Raw genomic sequence first — 23,856 nt, 5'->3', positions numbered from 1 at the left:
ATGAGACATGCTTATGAATTAAACCTATTAATTTTTTATGTAAAATTCAGAAAAAATTCTGTTTCCTCTAGAACAAAAATTTTCTAAAAAAGTCAGCACAGACAGAAGCTTTAAGGCCTGCTTGCCAAATCCCACCCATTTAGAAATCCATATATACTATTTCACACACAAAAAGTGCTTGCCCTTGTGGGATAGAGTTAGAAAAGAACATATCCTGGAATGAGCAAGGTGTGTCTGAAGAAACCAAAAAACCACAAACCCCCTCAACAAAACTGCATAAATGGCCATTACATGGTCATTTTCACTGTACCCACAACCCCATGGACACTGTACCCTGACCCATGTACAATCAAAAAAGATATTGAGTGTCCTGTTAAAAGTCTATTTTCTACACATTACCAAGAACAAAAGTAAACACACATTTGAAACAGTTCTTTGCAGCATATTTTTCAGTTTTATTTATAAAATCAGATGCTCCTTTAAAGTGTACAGTTAAAATCACAACTGCAAATTCAACCACAGCTGAATATTAGTTCAATAAAATACTCCTACCAACTGATGTAAAAATTCATTCAATCGTGATTGAAAACTTGATTCAGCTGGAAGATAAACTTATCAATACATTACTACTTCAGCAAGTATTTACCACACTGTAAAAATACATGAGGGTCCCTTCTGTTCATAGCAATGCCATGAAAATATCTGCACAACAACTCATCTCTTAAAAACATAATTCTACATTTATGAATACAACAACAACAAAAAAAAAATTGCCAGCGAAATCCTCCAAGGGTTTCCAAACTGCTGACACCCCCACGGGGGGTAGTAACTGCATCAGTGCTGTTCCAGCATGTTTTCCCTCTGACCACCAAATAAATGACCTTCCAAGCAGCTCTAAACTGTCTGCAACATTTTGCCAGGCAAAACAAAAGCCACAGAAACAAAACAGCAGGTGCAAATCTGGCTGCAACACTTACTCCATTGGCCTTTCTGATCAGAACTGCATCTCACTGTGATCACTCGAGCACACTACAAGGACTGAAAGATTAGTACAAGCTGAAGTAAAAACTGCCAGTTCCTGAAAGCTTATGGAAATGAGATCAAAGGCTTGATAAGGCATTTCATGACAAGATGAAGTTGTGGTTCTAGCAGGGTAAAGAGTACCTTGGGAAAGTTTGGGGTTTGTTTTTTTTTTTATCCTAAGGGGATAAAATCTGCTGATTTTGCAGCCAAGACCATTTGATTTTTGGGCAAATAACTGTCTCACCATCACACAGGGCACTGATTCATCTCTTCATTCCTCTTATATTATTCTCCCACATCAAAATTTTTTCCATAACCCAGGACTTGCACAGCCCCAGAAAAGGGATCCTGCACCTAAGATTTAGCCAGGATTACAAACTTGGAATTCAAACTCCTAGGCACATGAATTTTCATTATATATGGCCAGAGAGTCTATGGTATTCACAGCAATTCAAAAACTGTCTGGGCTTTCTGTTGCTCAGTGATTCTAGGGCACAAATTCACAGCACTGGGGGGTACAAGAACATCTCCAAACAAGAAACACAGGAAACATGATCAGGTTTCTACATAAAGAATTTTGGTCACTTGTAGCAAAGACAGTGCAGGATACAGCAAGTGAAGATTCCAAAATTTTACTCCTGAATTTGGAATGAACTGTGGGTATGCACCTTTGTGTTTCTGCCTCTTTTTATACAGCTGGGATAATAATAGTCATCTTTTTGACATGTTCACAGACCTATGGATGAAAAGCATTATTCAAGTGTTAGGTACATACTGCCATTTTCCTGAACTACATCTCACTGTTTAACAAAAGAGATGACATGTCTGCCTGCTAAGACATTGCAAATCAGCTCATTTTCATACTTGGGAAATAAACAACCATTTTCAAACGCAGGAAATAAAAATAACGTACATGAAAGAGTTGGCTGCTATCTTAACTTTCCTTCTGGCTTAGGGTTCCAAACTATTTTGAAGGAGACAGCTGTCCTTACCTGAAATATTCAATTTAATCTATTTCACTAAGTCTCAAAATGCATTGAAGCCATCATTTTAATTTAAGCACAGCTAAGTAGAATGGTTTCTAGTGCATAAGTCTAATTTGACAGATAAGTTAATTAAGAAGCTCCCCAATCAAGAAAGAACCTATACACAAAGTATCTTATTACATGTTTCAGAGCAAATATTCTAGGCAGTGTGGTTATAAAGCAGAATAGTGTATTTGGAAAACGCTGTAAGAAGAACAGGAAGGTATAAGGTATTGCCCACATCTTCCTACTTGAATACATAACCTGCTACATGTAAACACCTATTGAAGTCTCTTAAGAGGTGTTTGAAGTTTGAACACAAGCAGTACTGAGGGTGTGTGGACCTCTGCTGATTTACAACACAAGAAAAAAACAAGTTCAAGCTGAAAAAACTGAAAGACAAAGAAATGCAGCTTAAGAATAAATAGAAACCAATAGGTATAAACAGAGCAGGCAAAAACACTGAAAAAAACCCAAGCCCCTAAAAAGAATGCTGCCTGAGTCAAATTAGCCTTGAAAACTCAAAATTCTGTAAAAATAACTTTCCTTAAAATAAACTTTAACAAGAAAGATTGTCACTGGATTGACTTTTTCAGGTAAAGAAACCTTTAGATAAACATAGTTTTCCTTCAATGACCTGCAGATCACAGTATTAATTCAACAACTTGAAGCTTACTAGTAACTGAAACTAGAGAAATGAAAATATTTCACACAGCAGCAAAAGGATTACACAGAACAAAAGGGTAAATAACATGCTACATTCTAAAACTCTTTGTTGAGAAAGCTAAGGTGATTAATAACCCCACAAGGAAAACCTGATTACATCCAGCTTTTGATAAACAGATGGGAAATCAGACAAAATTTGCCAGGTTTTAGCCAAGCACGTCCTGTTTGAAGAGCACTTTGAGACATTCATGAGAACAAGTCCTTTTACATACTGAAAATGGTTACCATGTTCTGAACCACAAACTCCTTTTTCATCCATGGACTTCAACAGCCAGAGACTCCATTACAATGAAAGAGGTTAAATCTTGTGCAGGAAGTCAACAGTGCTAAGGAATAATGAATATGGGGTTTGATGTTCAAATTTGGCTCCACAACATGTGAGTTTTGAAAGCAGAAGAAATGAAATAAATTCTTTTTGGTTTTGGCATCACCACAACAAAAACAAATCAGAGAAACTGCTTAAATAATTTCCTATTTGTTATGTCTGGATTCAACTCTAACCACTCAACAAAGAAAACATTATGATACAAACCGACCTTCCCAAGCACTACCAACGTAAAATAAAAGATTGCGTGTAACTACTTTAATTGATATCTACTTGCCTTGATAGAGGAAATTTTCCATGGGTCTGTTTTTAAAAAGCAGAGCCTGTGGATTGATACTTTCAGGTTGGCTGGGTTTTTTTTAAACTGCTGTGTGTAATTTCATCTCTGATGTAGTCACAAACCAGTTATCCTCACTTCATTTATATATGTCTGGATAAACACAGCTTTAAAATCAAGAGCTGTAAAATAACTTGACTCCAAAACACATCTCACAAAAAACATAGGGAAAAGATTTGCTTCTTTTCACTTCAGTTTACCTCTTTTCAATGGGCACAAGCTGGCAAAAGGCATTTGATGCAGAATAACCTGGCCAGTTTCAGCTGCTCTTTAAAAAGCCTATTGGATTCTCAAACCAGCTACAGCAATTTCAGAGCCTCTCAATATTTGGATCTTTAGTTTAGACCTTTAAATATTGAACAAAATGCAGAGTACTCTACTGTAGCTTGGTTTCAATACATCCACCTTACTTGGAGAGTAAACATGCTCTGATCAGTAGGTTCATCACCATAGGTTCTTAAACACTGCATCTTTTCAGACTTACTTGCCAACTTCAAAAGAACAAACACCCAAACCAAAAAAATCTTTGTATTTTGCTCATCATTGAGCAGTTAAAGGTTACAAACATAACCCATTCTGTGTCAAGTCTGTGAGGTCAGAAAGTGAAACAGTCTCCCACTGAAAGATTGTCTTCAGAGTCATGCCAGGAGTGGAGGGGCAATGGAGGAAGATTGAGTTTCATGTGTGACTGCTCATGTTGGTAAGAGATGGCCATGTAGAGTCACTGCTGGTATGGAGCAAAGCCAGAGGGAAAGAGGATGGGAATTACACCAAGCAGTTGCACTGACACAGGTGCTGATGTCCTCAGCGCTGCACGACTGGGGGTGGCTCTCCCTTGTTTTCCACGCTGTCATCAGCCACTGCAGCCTCACAACTCGCTTCCCTGCTGTCACACGTAACACAGCCCTTTGAAAAGGAGCAAGTAATAGTCATTTCAATTCTTCTTATGAGTGTATTTCAAAAGGTCAAATCCTATGGAATGATACATTACAATCTCTTGAAACTTCTCACCAATGGGGTGAGATCTCTCTGAGAGCAGAGATTATACAGGTATCTTGCAGATACTTGCACCTGCAATTTACTTTGCCTCAAAGATTAATTAATATAGTTAGTGGAACATACAGTTCTACCTTTGAGATACAAAAGCATGTGACCTTGAATTTGAAGACCTTATCATTCAGCTTTATAAGCAAGCTCCTTATTGAAGATTTGGACTGCAGCCTGAACAGCAACAACACTGACCAACATAAAACAGCTCAAATGCCTGAGTGTATTGATAGACCACATTTTTCTTGTTCTTGAGAAATGGTACAATATTGAAATAAAGTTTCCAAACAGAAGTTCTGTATTTCTTGCTACTGTCAGAAGCCTAGTTGTATTTGCAAATTCACAATCTGCACTGGAAACATGACTTTCTGCTTGCATATCAATACATTTCCTAACATTTGAGATTATAAACATTCAACAGAATTTTCTACAAGATCACTGGACGTAATTTTGCTATCTGAATCAAACATAGTGTTCCTAACCACAACAGGACACATGATTTTGATCAATGAGGTATTAGGAAAACAAAGACTTAATTTTCTGGTCTTGTTCCATAGCCAAGGACATACATGTCTTAGTTTTCCTTCTCTAAGAATAAATACCACATCTCAGAACGCCACATTTGACAACCCTAGCCCAGCATGCAGTGCTAAAACAGACACGAGATTTTTCTGCTGCACAAGTACATGAACACAGCCTTAACATTTTCTGTTCAATTCAACACTGAAGCTCTAGTTCTTTGTGGGACTGGATCTGTCTTGCCGTTCTCCATAGCACCTGGGAGCACTTTAAACTGATTAGGACATTCTCTGATACACTTTAATACAAATCAGAAGCAGTTTAGCAGAGTGCCCAAGAGTTATATCAGCTAAAATAATCAAGTATAAGATTAAATGAATGAATACACCTACCAAAACCTGGCTATTTTTGTGTTTCTTACAATATACCTGACCCTCCTCTGTGACTGAGCATTTTTCAGCTTCCTGAACACACTTGCTCTAATTTTTACTGATATCCCAGCATTATATACTACTCAATTATAGCAAAAATTTTAAAAGAAAAAGAGCAAAAGACTTAATACCAACAGCAAAAACAACTCTAGATGCCTTACATGAGATCATGACACTATTCCCATTCATCCAACACTGTGACTGAAAGAACTTTGCTACTGGTGGTTCCTGTACAGAATTTGCATGTTTTGGGGAAAAAAAAAAAATACAATGGCAAGACCTGTATGTTGGCATTTCTCATCTGGCTAGCATAATCAAGCTCATTTCCTGCTTACACTGACATCCATAACCCAGCACTGGTTGGAAATGCCTGGGCTGGCCAAGGCAGGGATGATCTCCAGAGTCCTTTCCCACTGCTCACCTGTGTGCTGATTTGCAGGGGGACAGTCTGGGTCCGGATCCAAGCGTGCACCTCTGCAAGCTCCTTCTTCTGCCCGTCTGTAAACCAAGGCTGCTGCTTTTGCATGACTGCCAGCTTCTCCAGATCCTGCTTTAGAACCTCCTCTTTGATTCTGTAGGGAAGAGACACCTATGAACACAGCTTTACTACATGAAGCAAGACAGGCACTGACATTGTGAGAGTCTCTTGACCACAATCTATGGCTAAAGCCCAGACAGCATTGAGTGTTGAAAGGGGACTGTACTTTGTACCTTATTTGCTTTGTAAGGCTGCTTTCAACACTGCGCTAACAGTCTGGGATTTGTTTGCTGTTGGCTTTGTTGGGAGCTTTTGGTTGTTTGGGGGGGTGGGGGGATGTTTGTTTTGCTTTATGGCCTTATATGGCGCTTTTTTTAATATGGAATCCAATTACAAATTATACGTAAGCTAATTGCAAGCAACTTGCAAATAACCTGTACTTTTACCCCCTTATGCATTCAAAGTGCAGAACAATAACCGATTCCATTAATACTTCAGCAAAAAAGGTTACATGTTACCTTATTGTAACTGGTGGGGGGAACGGGAAAAAAATAAGACAAAAGTAAGTACATAACCAAGCCCAAACTGCACAAAAATAATGCAATACAACTTCTTGAAGTTTCACTGGTATGTGTGCTGTTTTGACAGTCTCACTTTAATCCTATCGTTCCATGCACAATTCCAAACTACACGTCAGAAATTGTTGATGTTTTCCAACCTGTTTGGCATTTGGTAATTCATTTGAACTCGTTCAGGTGTGTGATCCATCATCACCCAGGCTGACTCATGTTTCGATTTATAAGCTGTCCCTTTTTCTTCTGCTTCCTGATTCTTCTCTTCTTTGGAAGTTTCAGAAGAACAATTACTGGCAAAATACTTGCCGCTTTTCCCACTACCTGCTGAGAATGACCATGGAAGGAAAAAAAAAAAAAAAGAAGCAGATGCCTGGAAAATCCCAGTAATTCAGCACAAAAAGTACACCACCACCAGTGTATTCTTGCAAGTTACTTCTGTAATACAAACACAGGTATTCCCAGATTATTGCTCTAGCAATTACTACCTATTGAGAATTCAAAGATAAAGTGCATTCTCTTAAGTTATTCAAGATCTCCAAAGCTCTATTCGCTTTTCTCAAAATTAATTGGCTAAACTTCTGTTTCTGAGAGGTCCTGCTCTATGCAGATTTACCTCCAGTCAAGTAAGATCTAAACCATTATCTAATGCAGAGAAAAGTGATAATGAGAAAAATGAAAAGAGTGCCTTCCAGGTTAAATCATTAGCTTCTTAGACACATATTTCCAACTACAGTTGGAAAAAGACTGAAAAAAACTTGGCTTCAAACACTGAAAGCTGGTGAAAAGTAAAAGATCTTCTTACATGAATTTCCCATCCCCAATAGAGTATCTTGCTATTTATTATGTTAGCAAGCCATCTAGCACCAAATACCTAAATCTTGGACTTCCCTACCTGTGCCATGACCAGAAACCTCGTTGAAGCTAGAGCCTAAAGAACCAGACAAAGCTGATCCAGTGCCTGATGCTGCTGAACCTGAAACCAACTGTGAGTCGTCGTACAACAAGCGGTCAGGAAATTCAAGAGCAGCACTGTTACCACTATCTTCTGGATCATTATCCTGGAGACAAAAAGCAGATCCAAAACATCCACAGAAGTTACATTTAAGTATGCAAAAGGAAATTCATGCAGCTATTGAATTTGTCACACGTTGACCAAGTTCTCATATCAATTCAACAGGTTTGGAGTTTCTAGCTCTGAAAATGAGTGGTGGTTTAGAACTCAGGATAACACTCTGCATGGGTGAAAATCAACAAGCATCTGAACTCTCGTTTACTGGTTTCTGCTGTAGATCCTTCCCCACTTTGTCAGGATATTGTACTGTTACATAAAGTTAACATTTTCTGCTGACAAGAGAGAAGGAGTCAGTTCCCTTCACATCCTGTTACATGGCATGAAGCAGCCATACGCATCAAGCAAAGGTGCACTACAGGGAAAATGAGAGAGTCTTCCCCTGATTCACTATGTGAAGCAATGGCTTCAGCAGCTCCAGGTACACCAGCTCCCCTTTCAGGACCCTACCCTGCAGTTTCAGCTGATCCAGCCTTTCCAGCCCAATCTGGATTCAGGAGGCAGCATTTTTTTCCTTGCCTGCAGAGCTCAGATTCCTGCCTCTGAGTTTACCGCGGAAGTTGGAGAGGCCTTTTCTATGCCCATGTATGGAAACCGACCCACACGGATCCCTGTTCTTCTTTCATTAGCTGCATCCCTGGGAGACAGAGGGAGTAATTAGAAGAGTATCTTCCCTTTGTTTTGGTTCTCCACAGAGACTGTGGGACTGGGTGAAAAAGGATGCAAATTGTGCAGCACTAACCAAGTTCCACATGCATAAAAGCCCCAAACCCCAAATTCTAGCTGACAGTTCCAATGAAGAGGCTGCTGCCAAAATGCTGAGCAGAAGCAGCTTGCGGCAGCCTAGACCAGAAGATCTCACATTTCTGTCATTTACTAAGTGCCAACACTATAGTGGTACAAGTTCCCATAAGCACAAGTATAAACTGCTTTCTCCACCTCCTGTGCTATTTGTGATCTGCAGCCTACATAGCACAGCCAACAGAAAAAGCAGCTAACAAAATCTGTGTCCGTGACACACAGATCATCACCAATGGTTCTGGTGACAGAACACTGAAAATCAGTTTCTTCTCTACATGAAAAATCTTTTTTACTTACGCATTTATCTTCTGCATGTGGCTTAACATCAGCACTAATGGAAAGCTCCATAGGTTTTGGCAGCTCTTCTTGAAGCAAATTCAGCTGAAGTGGGGAGCTGCTCCGTGAGCTGCTCAGCAGTAGGGCCTGGTCACACTGGCCCTCTTGCTGGTCCTCCACGGATGAGTGACGAGAGGCTGGAAAGGGCTGATCCACAGAGTGTGGTGCTACTGGTGATGGAGCACAAGGAGCGGGGGCTGGGGGTAGTGTGGTGCATGGGTATGAAGAGGGGGGATAAACACACTGAGGGCTAGGGAGAAAGACATGTTGAGGCATCTGAGCATACATGGGGAAACCCTGAAAAAATACAGCCATAAATGTGCCTATGTTTGGGGGATAAAAGACTGGGTATGACTGTGTTCCACAGCATAGTTGTGATGAAGACATGGACTGAGGTTGTAATGAGCGAAGGGCAAGCTGCTCTCCTCCAGAAGAGGCTGGAAAAGTAGACACTGGATCCGAATAGACAGGAAATCCCACAGGAGGATGGACACTACGACTGGAGGAGCTCAGATAGGACACTTCCGAGGGAGAGAACAACTGTTTCTGATTTGTTCTCTTCTCACATGGAAGACTATTTCTATTTTTACTAGAAGAGTGGCTATCTGAACATTGTCTCTGAGGTTTCTGGCGCTTGAATTTTCCATGCTTTCCTTTTTTACAGCTAGCTGGGCTCATCTGCTTTGAAGGGGAATCGCCTAAGGAGGAAGAAAAATAAACATACTCACTGAAATGATAGGCCTAGGGAAAAAAAAAAAGAGGGGGAAAAAAAGAGAAAAACACCTAGATAAATGACTGTGGCTTATTCAGAGAGCTGACTTTCTTCTGGATAATTCTTCCAAATGCCAGTGATGGATTTGCTGACATATCTACAGTATTTTCCTTCATGTCATCGATTTTCTTATAGATCACTTTGGCTTATCCCAATCAGATCTTTTACATTCTTTCAAGGGGAGGCAACAAACTACCTGGGATTTGCAGGGTTTATTACAGTAACTATCTGCTTTGTGAAAAGTATAAGATAACAAGATCCAAGATGGAGCAGGCCTTCTGAGTGGGCAATGCTGCTGTCAAATCTTGGCAATCCAAAGGAAGCATTCTGTTTGCAGCCACAATAAGACACTCATTAAATTATACAAAGGAGAACCAAACTCCATGGCTAGGTTGGTCCTTGTAAGTCATCTAACAAGTCTTTATTTCTCAAAGCTGCTTCCTACCTTGGCCACAGGAATGTCTGTTGTTACTTCTGCTTCCTTGTTGAAGGTAAGTCCTAAACGGAGAGAGCAAGACCCTCTGTCGGAACTTGTCAACATAGTTCTGCTCCTCCTTTTGAGTGTGGGCTGACAATGTCTCTTTTGTCAGCCCAACTGGCTTTAAGTCCTCAGGCAGCACTGCAAGACTCTGAGCATTCACAGGAGGCAGCTCAATTTGTTCACTTCCAACGGCAGCATCCTCCATCGTAGTCACTTCTTTGAAGAGGGAAGAAAATAAAATCACTCTCTTCTCTGCCCTTCTGGTGTCAACTCCCACAACACCCAGAGTGTTACAGAGAAAACAACCTTGTCTGAGCTACTGACCAGAGGCATGGGGAGAAAACACCCTTTACACTCAAATACAGTTACACTAAAATCAACTGAGCAAATTACTGTGCATGGTCTGGAAAACTTCAAATTCCCTTTGAAGTTAGAGGCACTTTTCTTCATATTTTCTTAGTGCAATAGCAGCTACATACTCATTTTTTTGCTTCTTTCTGCATTAAAATGAAGTAACATTGGCTCAATAGTAATTTTTATTTGAATCCTCAATGGCTAAAAGCACATTGTTGTGTCTGAGGTATATGCAATGAAGTTCAAGGGGAAAGGAAACAGCGCAGTCTGTTAAAACTATTTTACTAAAATACTCTCAAAACTTCCAGGCTCAAATTTTTCTTCACAGTGCCCTGAGAAGTACCTTAGCATTTCAGAATTCTCATTCATTGAGGATGTATCTTAAAAGGACAAAACTTCCTCACCATGTACTTCAGGCTGGAAACATTGTGTAAATTTAAATACCAGTCAGTGTTTTGTGAGTGTGAACAGTACCTGATTCAGGGTGTGGGACATGCACTATAGTGCTGCTGTAGCTGCACTGGCTGGTGACAGACATGACACTTGGAGCCTTGTTGGACAGGGTCAGGTCTGCCAGAGGAGCTCCCACCATGCCTGCAGTTGTCTGGTCTTTCAGCGTCTCTTCCAGACCAGCAGATATTGGCGTGTGGGACTCAACTGCTGACAGCATAGCAGTATCTATTGGCAAATGACAAAGTTTCTACATGGAATTCCACTCCAAGCACTATGCTCCCGATTCACCAAGTCTCACTGGTTCAGAAATAACCAGCAACTATGCAGACTATTAAGTAAGACAGTCTTATATACTAAAAAAACATTTACATGCCAGTGCAATGTCAGCACATACTAAATGTGGCATAAAATGAGTGAGCAACAGAAGGTTCATTTAACAACAATAAACAAAAGTTCTTTTGATGCATTCTACATTCAAAGACTTAACATTTTAGCTTATGTTTAACTGGGAGATCTAGGCAAGTTAAGCAAATATTTACTAAAATACTGTTAGCAACACAACAGTTTAAAAGTGGACAAACCTTGGAACACAAAACAGAGACATATTAAAAAAAACCCACATCAGTTTGTGGTTCTAATACCATTGTCAGTACACTTTGTGTTACCTTCCAATGCCCTGACTTCCTGCTGACTTTGCTGGACTTGTTTGTCATCTTCTGAAGATGACGATGATGTATTTGCAGAAGACTTACATTTCCTTTTCAATGCTGGAATACTGCAGCTCTCTAGATATCTGAAATGAAAGCATATCACAGGAAGCTCTCTCTACTTTGGGGGGTTTTTTCTCCACTTGGAGATACAAACATTTGAACAATCCAAACTGGAGATCCAGAGGTTGTTAACTAGTATTTTAAATTCACTGCAGGAAGTTCTGGATACGTATCTGCTTTCCAAGGAGTATTTTAAATAAAATCTATCACTCTTTGAGGGGAAAGGAAAAAAAAAAAAAAGAAAAAAGACTACATTATCCACTGGGTTAAAAAATACTGACATTTTATAAATTATATCAACTTTCTGTTTTATATGGCTGTTCTCTGAGTGTGTCATGAGAAGACACTGACATATTACAACCATCAAAATTAAATTCCTATTGCACCAACGACAAATGCCAACAAACAATTGCAAACAGAATCTTAGGACCTAAACTTTTCAGTACTGTGTAATTCAGATTAGGCAAGCCATCCCAATGCTCAGAGAGGCAGAAAACATTACAAACAATCCCAAATTTATCTCACAACTCAAATCCCAGACAGTTTAAGGCCCATGCAAACTGCTTGGATATTTACTTTCCACCAATTAATCTTAAAACTTGTATCACTAGAATTGTTTCATAGTTTATTACCTGATGATACTATCAACACAATTAATCTGCTGATAGGAAGGAAGATGTGGAGTCTTCTTTGGATCATCATAAAATGTGTTGCCTGGTTCTTCTGTGCTATCACCTCTCAGTGTCTGAAGAAAACAGGAAGCAGTGTGCCTCTTCCCTGGAACAGAGGAAACCTTTAAAGATTCCTCTCAAGGGCATCTAAACACTACCCTCACACAGATATATATACACACTCAGATAAATATACACTGGAATCCATATAATGATACAAGGACATATGGCTTATGACAGCATAGCTCTCATTATGAAGTTATTCTGCATTTTCGTCTCAATTTATATGTTTTGAGGCAAGGGAAGGAGAAGGGAAAAGTATGCCTGAAAAAACCACAACCCCCACCACCACCTTAAACATCCATTCAAAAATGCAAGCAAACACAAAACAGTATATAAACCCCCCTGCATTTAAATTGTAAATAAAGCTGCAATTAACATTAATCTTTTTTCAATTTATACATCACAGAATCCAACCTATTATTTAACAGTAATTCACAGCTTTGTATACCATGGATATGCTGGCCAGAGTCCTATCAATATGGACAGTAGAGTCCTCTAAGACAAGATCAGCAGTTAATAGAGTATCACAGTGCAAAATGTTTTAATACAGATTCCTATGATATTTGAGGGAGCATCCAGGTTTCTCCATGTATTTGTGCTATGTACAAACTGTAAATGATGTGCATTAGTATAATATTAAGCATTCAGTAACTAAGCCCCTATTTCAGTGGGAAGTGGGGCCATATTGTCCAGCCTATGATCGTTTCTAAGAGTCCACAAAGTAATTAAGGGGAGCTTCCACACTATGTGCTACAAGACATGTGCATTTTCACTAGAAAATGTTAAAATATGAAAAAGGACAAGTCTGTTAACCCAGGAAGAGACAGATATGTTCCTCCCTATTTCAAGGAGGAGTTAAAAAGTTATTGGATCTGCTGAGGTCATTTTACGGGTGAGTTGGGGGGGCGGGACTTGTTTGTTTGGGTTTTAAACAAAACAAACCTCTTCCCACGTCTAAGCCATGCTAAAAAATGCTATCTGAAGTTCTTCAGCATAACACCAGGTAGCCAAACTCATGGCTACAGATCTACAGGAGTTCATGTTACCTTAAGGATCATAACTACATTAACTTACCTCCCAGCACTTCTGAGCTCACAGCCTGTTCATTTGCATTCTGTGGCTTGCTCCTTGATGCAATGTACAGCTGCTGCCCCAGGTTCTTTATTCGGTTGACATCTGCACAAACTTGTTGCAATGTCATCTTGAGACACGCAAAAAATGTGAAGTCAGAATAAAATGAGTACAAAGAGGCCATAGGAGCTGACTTGGGTTCTTGTATTCTTCCAATTGCAACGGAGTAGACTATCAGCCTAAGCCCAGTATCTATTGGTATTTGTAAACTTAATTAATCCAACTATCATGGTTAATCTAAGTAAATTAACTATGATAAAGCTCAAACAGCCTCAGCATTTAAATATTTTAATACCCATGCCAAGCCTTGAGAGTGGGAATAAGCTGATGACTTACCCAGGAGCCTCACAAAGAAATTAGGTAATTGCAATGCTTGTTTTATGACAGCACTGCTTCCACTCTCTTCTACAGCAGTCAGCAAAATTAAGGGCAAAAACCAAAAGACAGCACTCTGTAACTGACCAATTTAGATTGAATATGGCTTTATTCTTCCCACTTCAGTAGAACTCATGATGAGAAGTACATAGGTACACAGTAAACACTTTCATTTTTACAGGTGTATTTTCACTACCCTGTAGGCAGTGACACATTTACAGACTTACTGGTTCCTGTATTTCTTCTGCACAGTTCCCATTGGAGTCACTTGAAGATGCTATGCTGATATAGTGCTCATAAGAGCCACTGCTTCCAAGGCTCCCATAACCACTGGAAACATTGCTGTGAACTGGCTGTATGAAAGGAAAAAAAAAAATCTAAAAAATCATCCTCTGAGAGAACAAAATGCAGGAAACAACATACTTTGCAACACAGAACTTCAAGTAAACAAAGAAAATCAAGTGAAAAGTCAGTATTTGTCTGGGCTCTACCACTTGCTTACGAAGAGTTCTCTACCATGCTTCAAACTGTTTCAAGATGCTGATTTATCTTTCAACATAAAGACTGGGCAAAAATAAACAGATTTTTTTTTTTTGCAATGAGGCAGGCCTGTGTCCATGTAGAACTTTCCTTTCAGACCTTTTAAAAGAACATTCTCAAAACAGCCTCCCAATCAGACTCAAGTTTTTTAGTCTCTCCTTCAGAAGGCCAGCCTGTGTTCTGAAATTCTTTTGTCTTCTTTACCTGCAGAAGCAGTTTGTAAATTTGTCCTTGTAATTCTCTTATCTCTTTCTCCACAGTGCTCATTTCTTTACTTCTTGGGGCAAAGACATCTTCATTCAGAGGGCTTCTGGAGAGAGCCAACAATATTTCAGTATTCATTGTCATTTGATGAAGAAAAGATAGCTATAAACAGTTAGAACAGATTCTTAATTTATTATTATTATTTTATTTTGACTGTTCTGCTGAGTCAACACAAATGTCATCTGTCCCAGCAGTTGCTCTGCTGGGGTAGTGGGGCAGTGCTATGAGAGCAGGGAAGCTCCAGGGAAGTCAATACACCAGCACAGATACCAGTTAAGGCTGACAAGCATCTACCCCTCTGTCTCCTTCACTCAGAAGACAAACTCATACCCCATAAAATCTTGTATAAAAGATCATTTTGAAAAGCCAGAAGGCCATCCCCAAAAGCCATTTCCTATAAGAGAAACGAGGTAAGAAGGCAGTCAGTCATATTTTCAAATTTCTTGAAAACTAAGGAGAAACATCCGAAAAATTAACTTGTACATTCAATACTAAGTATATTTTAAAAAGACATTACCTTGGTAAATATTTAAATGCTGTATCAAGTAAATATGCCAAAAGAAAACATGCCAGAAGGTCAGTTAATTGGATTTTCCTGGTGAGCCAACCATGAATGAATTATAGGTAATTGTTTTTTAAAGTGATCTAATTTTATGCTGCTTTTTCGCTTTTACTCATCTAAAACTGGTACTTTGATTTAGACATGTCCATTGTCACAGTATTTGGACATCAACTATATGCAAAAACCTGCTAAAATAAAAAGTTGGCTTTACCTTTTACTTCAAAGTAATTCATTTATTTTCACACTTAATAAACAAGACTAATGCTGTTCTGAAGGAATGGGCTGAAGACAGATGCTAGGCAGCTGTCACATCTGCAAGAGCAACATTACATCTCTAGTTTGGTACTTAGACTGTTTTGTTTTGCAGAGTAATCAATGAAAAGCACTTTATTTGATCAATTCTACAACCAACTTACGTCCGGACTTTATGTCGGCCAATGATGAACACAACTTTCCTGCTCCAAGGATTCACAAAACTGGACCAGCTGGTGTCCAATATGACATAATCCCCATTTTGAGTACAAAATCTGATAGGTAAATGTTCAAAAGGGGATTGGCCAGCAAATTTCAGTACTGAAAGAAAAACACAATGAAGAAACATTATGACACAGTAGTGCAAGTACAAACACTAATGACTGGGGTTCCTAGAACTTTGGGACTGAATTTGCTTTGATCTCAAACTGACTTCATTAATTAATTAGTTAATTTTTGTCTAGACCACAGATCAGTCACATGTCAAGCAATATGATAAGGAAGGAATCAAAACCAACAGAAATTCCTCTAAAAGCAGCTCTTACTTTTCCGGTGAATAGTGATCATCAAAGGACGATCTTCTGGGTGCAAATACATCAGCATGGATGTTCCAATCAAATCCTGAGGTAAGTAACCCAACAAAGGCACTGCTCTGAAACCCAAACACATTATCACAGGTTATAATATAGTTTTGACTACTTACATCCTTAACCCTTTGCTAGTCATTGAAGTGCCCATGCACGATGTACAGTGAAATGAACTAAGGCTACAGAACACTTCCCAATCCATCTCATAATCCTGCACTGTAATACTGACACATAAATGCCCACAACAAACATTTCTGTGCCTGGAGATTTAACAGATATTCACATTTGCAGGCAGTTTTGTGCTTGTCTACACGCAAAGGGAAAAAAAAAGGGATCTTGAAGACAACAGATCATAGGCAAAATGTCAGCAGTTATGCCCATTTTCCACTGTTGGTGCTACCACAGCTCCCCATTGCCTTGGGTAAGGAAAACTGACTGCAGTTCTGTTTAACATGTGTTTTAAACCAACAAAGGAGATGGCATCTGTGGAGTGAGAGACATTTTCCATGAGTGGACTAACAAAACTGTTTTGTTTAATTAAATATTGCCAATTGCACAGTTCAGCTACTTTACTTGGGTCTCCAGCTGTATCACACCAAGGGATTTTTTCTACCTCTCCATACATACCTCACAGGTCTTAAGAACTCAAATCTCTCACCTGTCATCTATGTCCAGAAAAACACATCCAGGGGTGTGAGTGGTGGTGAATATTCTTTTATCCATAGGAATTCGAGGAGCTAATAGAAACAAAATATGCACTAAGACAGAAAACTTGGGCATTACTTTAGCTCATGGTATTTCCTGGCTCCTGAACTTTATAATTGTTCAATGCTTTCTGATTGATAACTCATAGAAATATTATAGATTTTTAGCTACTACAGGCTTCTCTCAACAATAAAAATAATGAGTAGAGGTCAAATGCTCTGGGGCCTGGCAAAGGCAGCACAGACGTTCTGGATTCACATGCATGCACACACAAGCTGCAACTTACACAGGTGAGACTACCCAAGCACAGGTTCTGAACAGAGGAAGACGACTTTCATACCCTGCCTTTTTCTATTAGCTTGGGCTTTTTTCCATTGGAGCCTCCTGACTTGCCTTCATATCCAGAGTGGATTTTTTCAGCCAAAGCTAGGCAGCAGGACTCTGCATCCACACGGCCAGAAGTACACACGTGGACCAAGTACGGGGTGATTCGGAAGGGGTAACAACGCGCTTCTTGGTCTTGATCTTTGCCACCCCTGAGGAAATGCAAAAGGGATTAACACACTGGTTTCAAGACTCACATACTATGTGCCAGGGCCAAGAGCCCTGCCCAGAGAAGTTATGCTGAGCACACAAACCCAAATAATCAGGTCCTATGCACACTCCCTTGAGATCCAAGGTCAACACACTCAGCAACACTGACCTCCCTCCTGTCAGAGTCAAGTAGGTGTTTTGTCTCCAACACTTACATTCAGAGGCTGTCTAGAGATACTCTTACTCTAATGGTTAAAGACTACATTCTAATTCTCAGTCCAAGCATATTCACAAGAACCACTCATTTGGTTTTGTGTTCTCCAACATAAACAGTTCTTTTTCTGTTTGTTGTTTACTCTGTACCATTTTAGGGGAAAAAAAAAAATCTGTCTCCCTCAAGTTTAGTTTCACAGACCTACATAAGTAAGACTCCTCCAGCCTTGGTTCACTGTTGCTGTTTTTTGATTGTCCTCCATAATTTGTCTTCCTAAAACATGTGTGAACAGTAGCAGCACAAAACATTCTTTATGAGATCTTAACCAAGGCTTTGCAATATCTGCAATAACAATTGGCACTTTCTATTGCAAGTGCTTTCTCACCTGTTATAATTTCAGTATCTCACCCAGCTCTTACAGAAAGAATTGAGAGAAATTTTGGGATATTATCACCTACCCTAAAAGTTACTTTCTTACTCCACACTTAGTTTTGTAAAATGCTTCTAGAGGGAAGCAAATGTCATAAAAATTACTTCTGACACTTCTGCCTTTGGGAAAACAAAAGATAGAAACGGAAATTGGATATAGCTGAAGTCTAACTCACAAAAAACCATTTTCTTACTTAAGCCTAGTGTGTGTGCTTGTGAGAAAATATTTTTAGTCATAAAGCCAACATAATCAAAAGATCAGTTACATAAGGGAAGTAGAGACCGATGTTGTATAAAAACATGGAGAAAAACTGTTGTAAAATGTTTATATATCCAACAAACAGTTCCCCCAACCTAACACTGCTATCTGTCCTGCTATATTTATTTCAGGTACCCTTCCACAATTTGAGAGACAAAGGTGATTTAAGAGCTCAGGTTTTTGAAACACAAATTATTAATCAATGATGAACTGAAAGACGGAGTAAGCGTCATATCTGCTCAGAAGCAAACAGTTCTTACTGAAATCAAGAGATCACCCGAGCCTGGAACAGAACTGCACTGAAGACTGAAGGCCAATCTCAATTTTTTTTCCTCTTTTAGCTCTATGATTAGCTGGGTACTAAGCAACAAACAGCATCCATAGCAGCAGCAAGTCAGGCCTCACAAGTCTCAGGAGTCAGGCTTCACACTGGGGCTCAGGTGACCTGAGCTTCTCTTAAGGCTTCTGTCACAAACTCTCAAGCAATCTTAATCTCAAGCAAAACACTCTTTGCCTCCACTTTCAAACAGTAAAAGGGGGAGCAGCAATTTTTCACAAGATTATTCTCCTGCATGACAGTACTAAAGGAAACTGATAGGTCCAAGAGAAGAATCTATCAACAGTTTTCCTTCTGTCCCCGTGCAAGTTTGTGCATCACTCTGGGAAAGATGTCCAAAATATCCTACTGGATGCCAATATTAAACACAGTAAGCCCATTTCGTGACAGAGCTTCCAGAGCTCACACTGGTCAGCTGTAACAATAGAACAGTTTCTGCCTAGTACTGTACCCCCTGTCAGCCTTCACAGAAATAAAACTAATAATGCACTTACCTGATCCTGCAGAAAAAGGACTTCACCTGTGCATATTCATATGGAGAAGCTAGTAAGATGAACACATTGAAAGTATCAGTTAATATCTTTAAAAAGTCACACCTATTAGAACTATGTTAAACTATGCATTCTCTAGACTGACTGAGCAAGACTGAACCTACTCTCACAACCTACTCCTTTATTAGCTACTCAATTGTCTGTTCAACAGTCTGCTCCCACCTCAAGTGTTATCTCTCCTCTCTAGTGCACTCACTCTTAGAGAAGTGGCTGACCTGGACTAAATTCAGAGGAAATCCATATGATTTTAAAAAAAAAAAAAAACAAAAACAAAACCAAAAAAACCCAAACCAACCAAAAAAACTTTCTCCAGTGCATCACTGTGCAAAGGAAAGGTGGTATTTCCTTTATGAGCCAAGTTCCAAAAACCATATACGGACAAGAAAACCACAACTCCACTGGGGTGCAGCACATCACTGGCATCCAAGTTGTGGAATCCCTGGCATTCAAAACCTCCAGATGTCTCACATCCTTTGACACCAAGGACTTCGGACTTCTCAGAACTGACGCCACAACAGCCCAGTGTCAAGGTGGGCAAAAGACACAGCCTTGGCCTGCAAGCTATGTTTGAACTGCTCACAAATAACACAGGACTCAAAAGTCTCAGTTCAGACACATCCAGCACTAAATAGAAAATAGCTTAAAACTTGGGTTTGGTGAGCTATGTTGACAGCAGGCAGCAAGCGGACCATAAAGACAAAGCACCTAAGCAACCATAAGGTGTAGACTAAACAACTTTAAAATCACAGTCAGACTTATTTTCTTTTCAAAAAGCAGCAGTATTTGGAATGAGTAAGAGGGTACACAAAACAATGAAGTATCTGTCTTTTATTTACCCCAAGTAAGAGTTAAGTCTTTACGACACTAGCTAGTACTGGTCCCACAGCCACTCCAGTTTTCAAAGTGGAAAGGAACAAATGATGCTGATGCATATTGCTAGCATAAGCATTTAAAACTAACTATTACTCTGTCCTCATTCTGCAAAAACAGAAGGACACACAGAGCATTTAAGAGCATTGACTAGTCCCACCTGTTTGACTTTCCATGTTCCAAAGGGGCAAGTGAGACTGATCGGTGTGTGTGTAGAACACACTCACATCCTGCGGGACAAGCAACTCCACAAACCGGGAAGAGTCCAACACTTTCTTTTTACAGTTCAGAATAGATGCTGCCTGCTCAGAAATATGCACTATGCGTCCAGACAGCAAGGAAAATACAGCCACAAACGTGTCCTGGAAAACAAACATTAAAGGCAATTGTTGCTTCAAACATAGTAGTGATAATGTATGGATAAGAAGCTAAACAACCCCAAAACAAACCAACCAACCCCAAACCACTACACCCCTCAGGGTGAGGTTCAAAAATTAGTTTGGTAGTGTGTGATCTACTACACTCTCCAGTGCTACAGCAGTGTACTCAAGATTTACAAATGCTAGTAAGACTGCATTAGTCTTTTCAAAACAAATTAATGCTTGCCTTTGCTCAGAATGAATGGTTATCACTCCACACACTCCTCCACAAATTTCAGAGGGTTCATCACAATTCCACACATAAAAAATTCTGAGAGCTTTCCAATTTTTTATTTTTTCAAGCATTTGCAATATTTTTGATATAGCAACTAGCAGTACTGAATTCAAGAAACACTCTTTGCTTTAAAGCAGTGCCAGAAAGCATGACATATATTGCAAAACCAGAAAAAAATATTAAATGCAGATTACAAATAGAAACCAAAAGTCCCTCACAACTATGGATCTGATTGGTTTCAAAAACTTTCTGCTGTCTCAAGTGATTACTCTGCTGTAAATGAATTCTCAAAGAGCTATTTGCTGCTTCTGGCCAAAAAAAGAAAAAGAAAAGAAAAAAAAAGAAAAAAGAAGAAAAATTAGTATTTCTTCACTCACTATCATTGGGTACTCTAACACAGCACAGATAAGAAGTAGTTTTGATTTATCTTTAAATACTTGAAGGTCTGTCTGGCTAAAATTTAAAAGCCTTTCAATTTTACACATTCTATTTCCACAAAACAATGCTGGGAGACTAAATTTAGTGAAATTGAGTTAACTCCTTGATTGTTCCTGAATTCTTACAGTGTTTTTTGGAGTGTGTTCAGATGCAACTGCCACCAACTCTTCTATGCTGTATGTCACCACATCTGTCTGAAACACTCTTCGGTCATTCAGAGCCTGGAAAAAGTCATTGTTTGCTAATTGAAAAAAAAAAACAAAACAAAACAGAAAAAGCAAAACAAACATAAAGAAGTCAGTAAGGAGACTACTTTGAAAGTATTTCTTACAGCCCTTGTACTTTTGTCATCTTTTTGGTGAAGTCCAAGGTGAGATGAGGAAGGTCTGTGTAGTGACAAAGGGAAAAGGAATACTGATTATACTACTGGAGTAACCTCATTTTGTTACAGAAAACAAGCATAAGGAAGTAGTACAATTTTAGCTACTTAGTTCTGTTGAAAAACACAAACTATCCAATAATTTTTCAGAGTGGGATGGGACTACTATTTTCTCAATATACATAGAAAGTTACTATTAGGCACCTCTTAGCTATGGGACTCTGAAGAAAAGAGAAGCAGTAGGGAGGTATCTCAATACAAAAGATAATATGACTGTTTACCAAAAAAAAAATGGCAACAAAACCACAATGCTTCAGAAAGTCAACTCTCTTCAGGATAACTGGAATGCATTATTTTAATGCTACCTGTTGCCAGACACATCTACTGAAACCATGCTGCTGTTCTTCCAAATTTTCTCTACACATACCTTGGACCTGCTGGACACACTGCAAGGCATAGTTGAGAGCACTGATGGTACTGGGCTTGTTGGAACTCCTTTTCTCTTCAGGCAAACACCTTTTCATTTCTTGGATCATCATCATCATATCTCTGTGGGATTGACTCCAATTCAGCTGCTCACTGTAGAACACAGGTTAAACTTTACCAGAGAATTCTGGTATAGGAGATTTTTTTCCTATCACCCAATTAAAATTATTCCCTAAATTAACATTTTATGAGAATGGCTGCAGAGTCACACAGTATCCAGAAATGTCCTAATGCTCATTCATTAAATTTTCTCTTGTATCTTTCTCACATCTTTGCAATTGAAGCTTTTCTCCTCTACCTTCCTCCTTCCCAACTCCAATGTCATGGATGGCAAAATCACATCAAAACCACTCCGCTTGCTAAGATGCTTAGCAACTAAAAATAAGCTGATGTTTACTCTAGATTTTCTAATATCACTGGTATTAAAATCATTAATAAATGCTGATTCTTGATCTAAGTTTTTCTAGCCTTGAAGGCTGACCCTGGTTATGAGTATCTCAGGGAACCATGATGTCCTCAGAATACACCTGACACAAAGATTTCATTCCTCGTGACTTCAGCGTCTTCATCATACTTTTCAGCTGTTGACTTCAACAGCTGAAGAACTGTTAACAGACAAAATCTCCCTCTCCTTACGTTTGCTTATTTCACTGACTAAAAACATAAGCTGTCAGTATCCTCAATCCACAGATTTTAATCCTGCAGATGACATACGAACACCGTTTTTTATGCTAACTTTTGTCCATTTGACACTGTTACTAGTATTGTACTCTTACTATATAAACCATTACATAAGTGTAAGTATTGCGTGGTAAGTTTACATGCCTGTCCAACGCTGCGTACATTATAAATTTTATAATTAAAAAATAAATTACTGTATTTCTGACCTTTGACGGAAAACGTTGTTTCAGTAATTTCTGTTTTGGTACCGCTAAATAGTTTTTAGCTGTAGTACACATACAAGCTACCCAAGGGTCGCTGACGTGTGCGGCTCAGCCGATCTCAGAATGAGGCACAGCTTATCGGAGCCGCGAGCAGCTCCACGCTCGCCTCACCTGCACACGCCGCGGCCCGTGACCCCCCGGGATCCCGCAGTGACAGGGCCCGAGCAGCGCTCCGGGTCCCCGCTTCCCGCCCGGCCGCCCCCACGAGCACTCCCCCGCGCGCTGCCCAAGTACCTGTTGGTTTTGCCGGCGCCCGAGCCGCCGCTGGACTCGGGGCTGTGCAGCTCGGTCTCGCCCGGCCCGGAGCGCCCCGTCCCGCCGGGGCCGCTTCCCGCGCACCGAGCGCCCGCAGCCCCCCCGGCCGCCGCCGCCTCCCGCCCGGCCCCAGCCCAGGCAGCCGCGGCCCGACCCGCGCCGTGCTCCGCGCTGCCGCCTCGGCGCTCGCCCGCGTCCATCCCGGATCCGCTGAACGCCACAGCGCGGGGGGCATCGGCTGCCACGGCCCCTCGGCACGGCCGGACCCTCCGCCTGCGGTAGGGGCGCCGGTGCTGCAGGGAGAGCACGCGCCGCCTCACGGGACGGTGGGAGGAGCGGTGCGCCCCCCTCTCCGCCGAGCCGAGTGGCCACCGGGGCCGGTTCTGCGCTCCCGCGCCGCTCCCCTCAGCTCGTGGCTGCCAGCGCGGACGCCTCGCAAAGGGCCTTGGCGGCCTTCGCTTCGCCTTCCCGCCCCTCCGAGCCCCGTCGAGGCCGCGCCTCTCCCGCCGACCCCGGCCTGTCCCCGCTCCGGGCCGGGAGCGCCCTGAGGGGCCGCGCCCCCGCCCCGCGCCGTTACGTAACGCGGCGCACGCGGCGGCCCCGCTCCCACACACCCGCGCCACGTGCGCCGCGCCCCGCGGACAGAGGAGGAGGCGGGGGCGGGGTCAGAGCCGCTTTATTGGAGGAGAACGCGCGCGGGGGGCGGGGCCGGCGCGCGCGGGGGCACCGCCCCGCCCCTCACGCGGCGCCGCACGCGGCCCCCGTGCGCGCGCATGCCCCGCCGCCACGTGCAGGGCCGCCCCGCCCCTGGGCGTGGCCCGGTGGGGGGGGCGT

General features: G+C 40.9%; 1 protein-coding gene across 3 annotated transcripts; it reads right to left on the bottom strand.

Moving 5' to 3' along the window:
- Positions 1–431: 431 nt before the first annotated feature.
- PER3 (period circadian regulator 3) lies at positions 432–23,584 on the bottom strand. 3 transcript variants are annotated; one of them, XM_032131897.1, is made up of 21 exons: positions 23,002–23,584; positions 21,765–21,916; positions 21,084–21,199; positions 20,027–20,228; positions 18,940–18,988; positions 17,066–17,208; positions 16,626–16,704; positions 15,926–16,032; positions 15,545–15,701; positions 14,507–14,612; positions 13,990–14,115; positions 13,331–13,457; positions 12,155–12,299; positions 11,418–11,545; positions 10,774–10,977; positions 9,910–10,161; positions 8,654–9,390; positions 7,379–7,544; positions 6,630–6,810; positions 5,855–6,005; positions 432–4,342 (listed from the first exon to the last, which is right to left on the bottom strand). In XM_032131897.1, exons 1-21 carry the CDS (start codon positions 23,220–23,222, stop codon positions 4,241–4,243), a joined length of 3,651 nt encoding a protein of 1,216 aa, XP_031987788.1. In that variant the 5' UTR covers positions 23,223–23,584; the 3' UTR covers positions 432–4,240. The 3 variants fall into 3 exon arrangements, with proteins under 3 accessions (XP_031987788.1, XP_031987789.1, XP_031987790.1); XM_032131898.1 differs by having other exon boundaries at positions 4,200–4,342; positions 6,630–6,807; positions 23,002–23,099; XM_032131899.1 differs by lacking the exon at positions 10,774–10,977 and having other exon boundaries at positions 4,200–4,342; positions 23,002–23,099.
- Between the last annotated feature and the right edge of the window lie 272 nt (positions 23,585–23,856).

This window comes from Corvus moneduloides, chromosome 22 (genome assembly GCF_009650955.1).
Source record: "Corvus moneduloides isolate bCorMon1 chromosome 22, bCorMon1.pri, whole genome shotgun sequence".
In the NCBI taxonomy this organism is placed as follows: Eukaryota; Metazoa; Chordata; class Aves; order Passeriformes; family Corvidae; genus Corvus; species Corvus moneduloides.
This window is presented reverse-complemented; position numbering and strand designations above follow the sequence as displayed.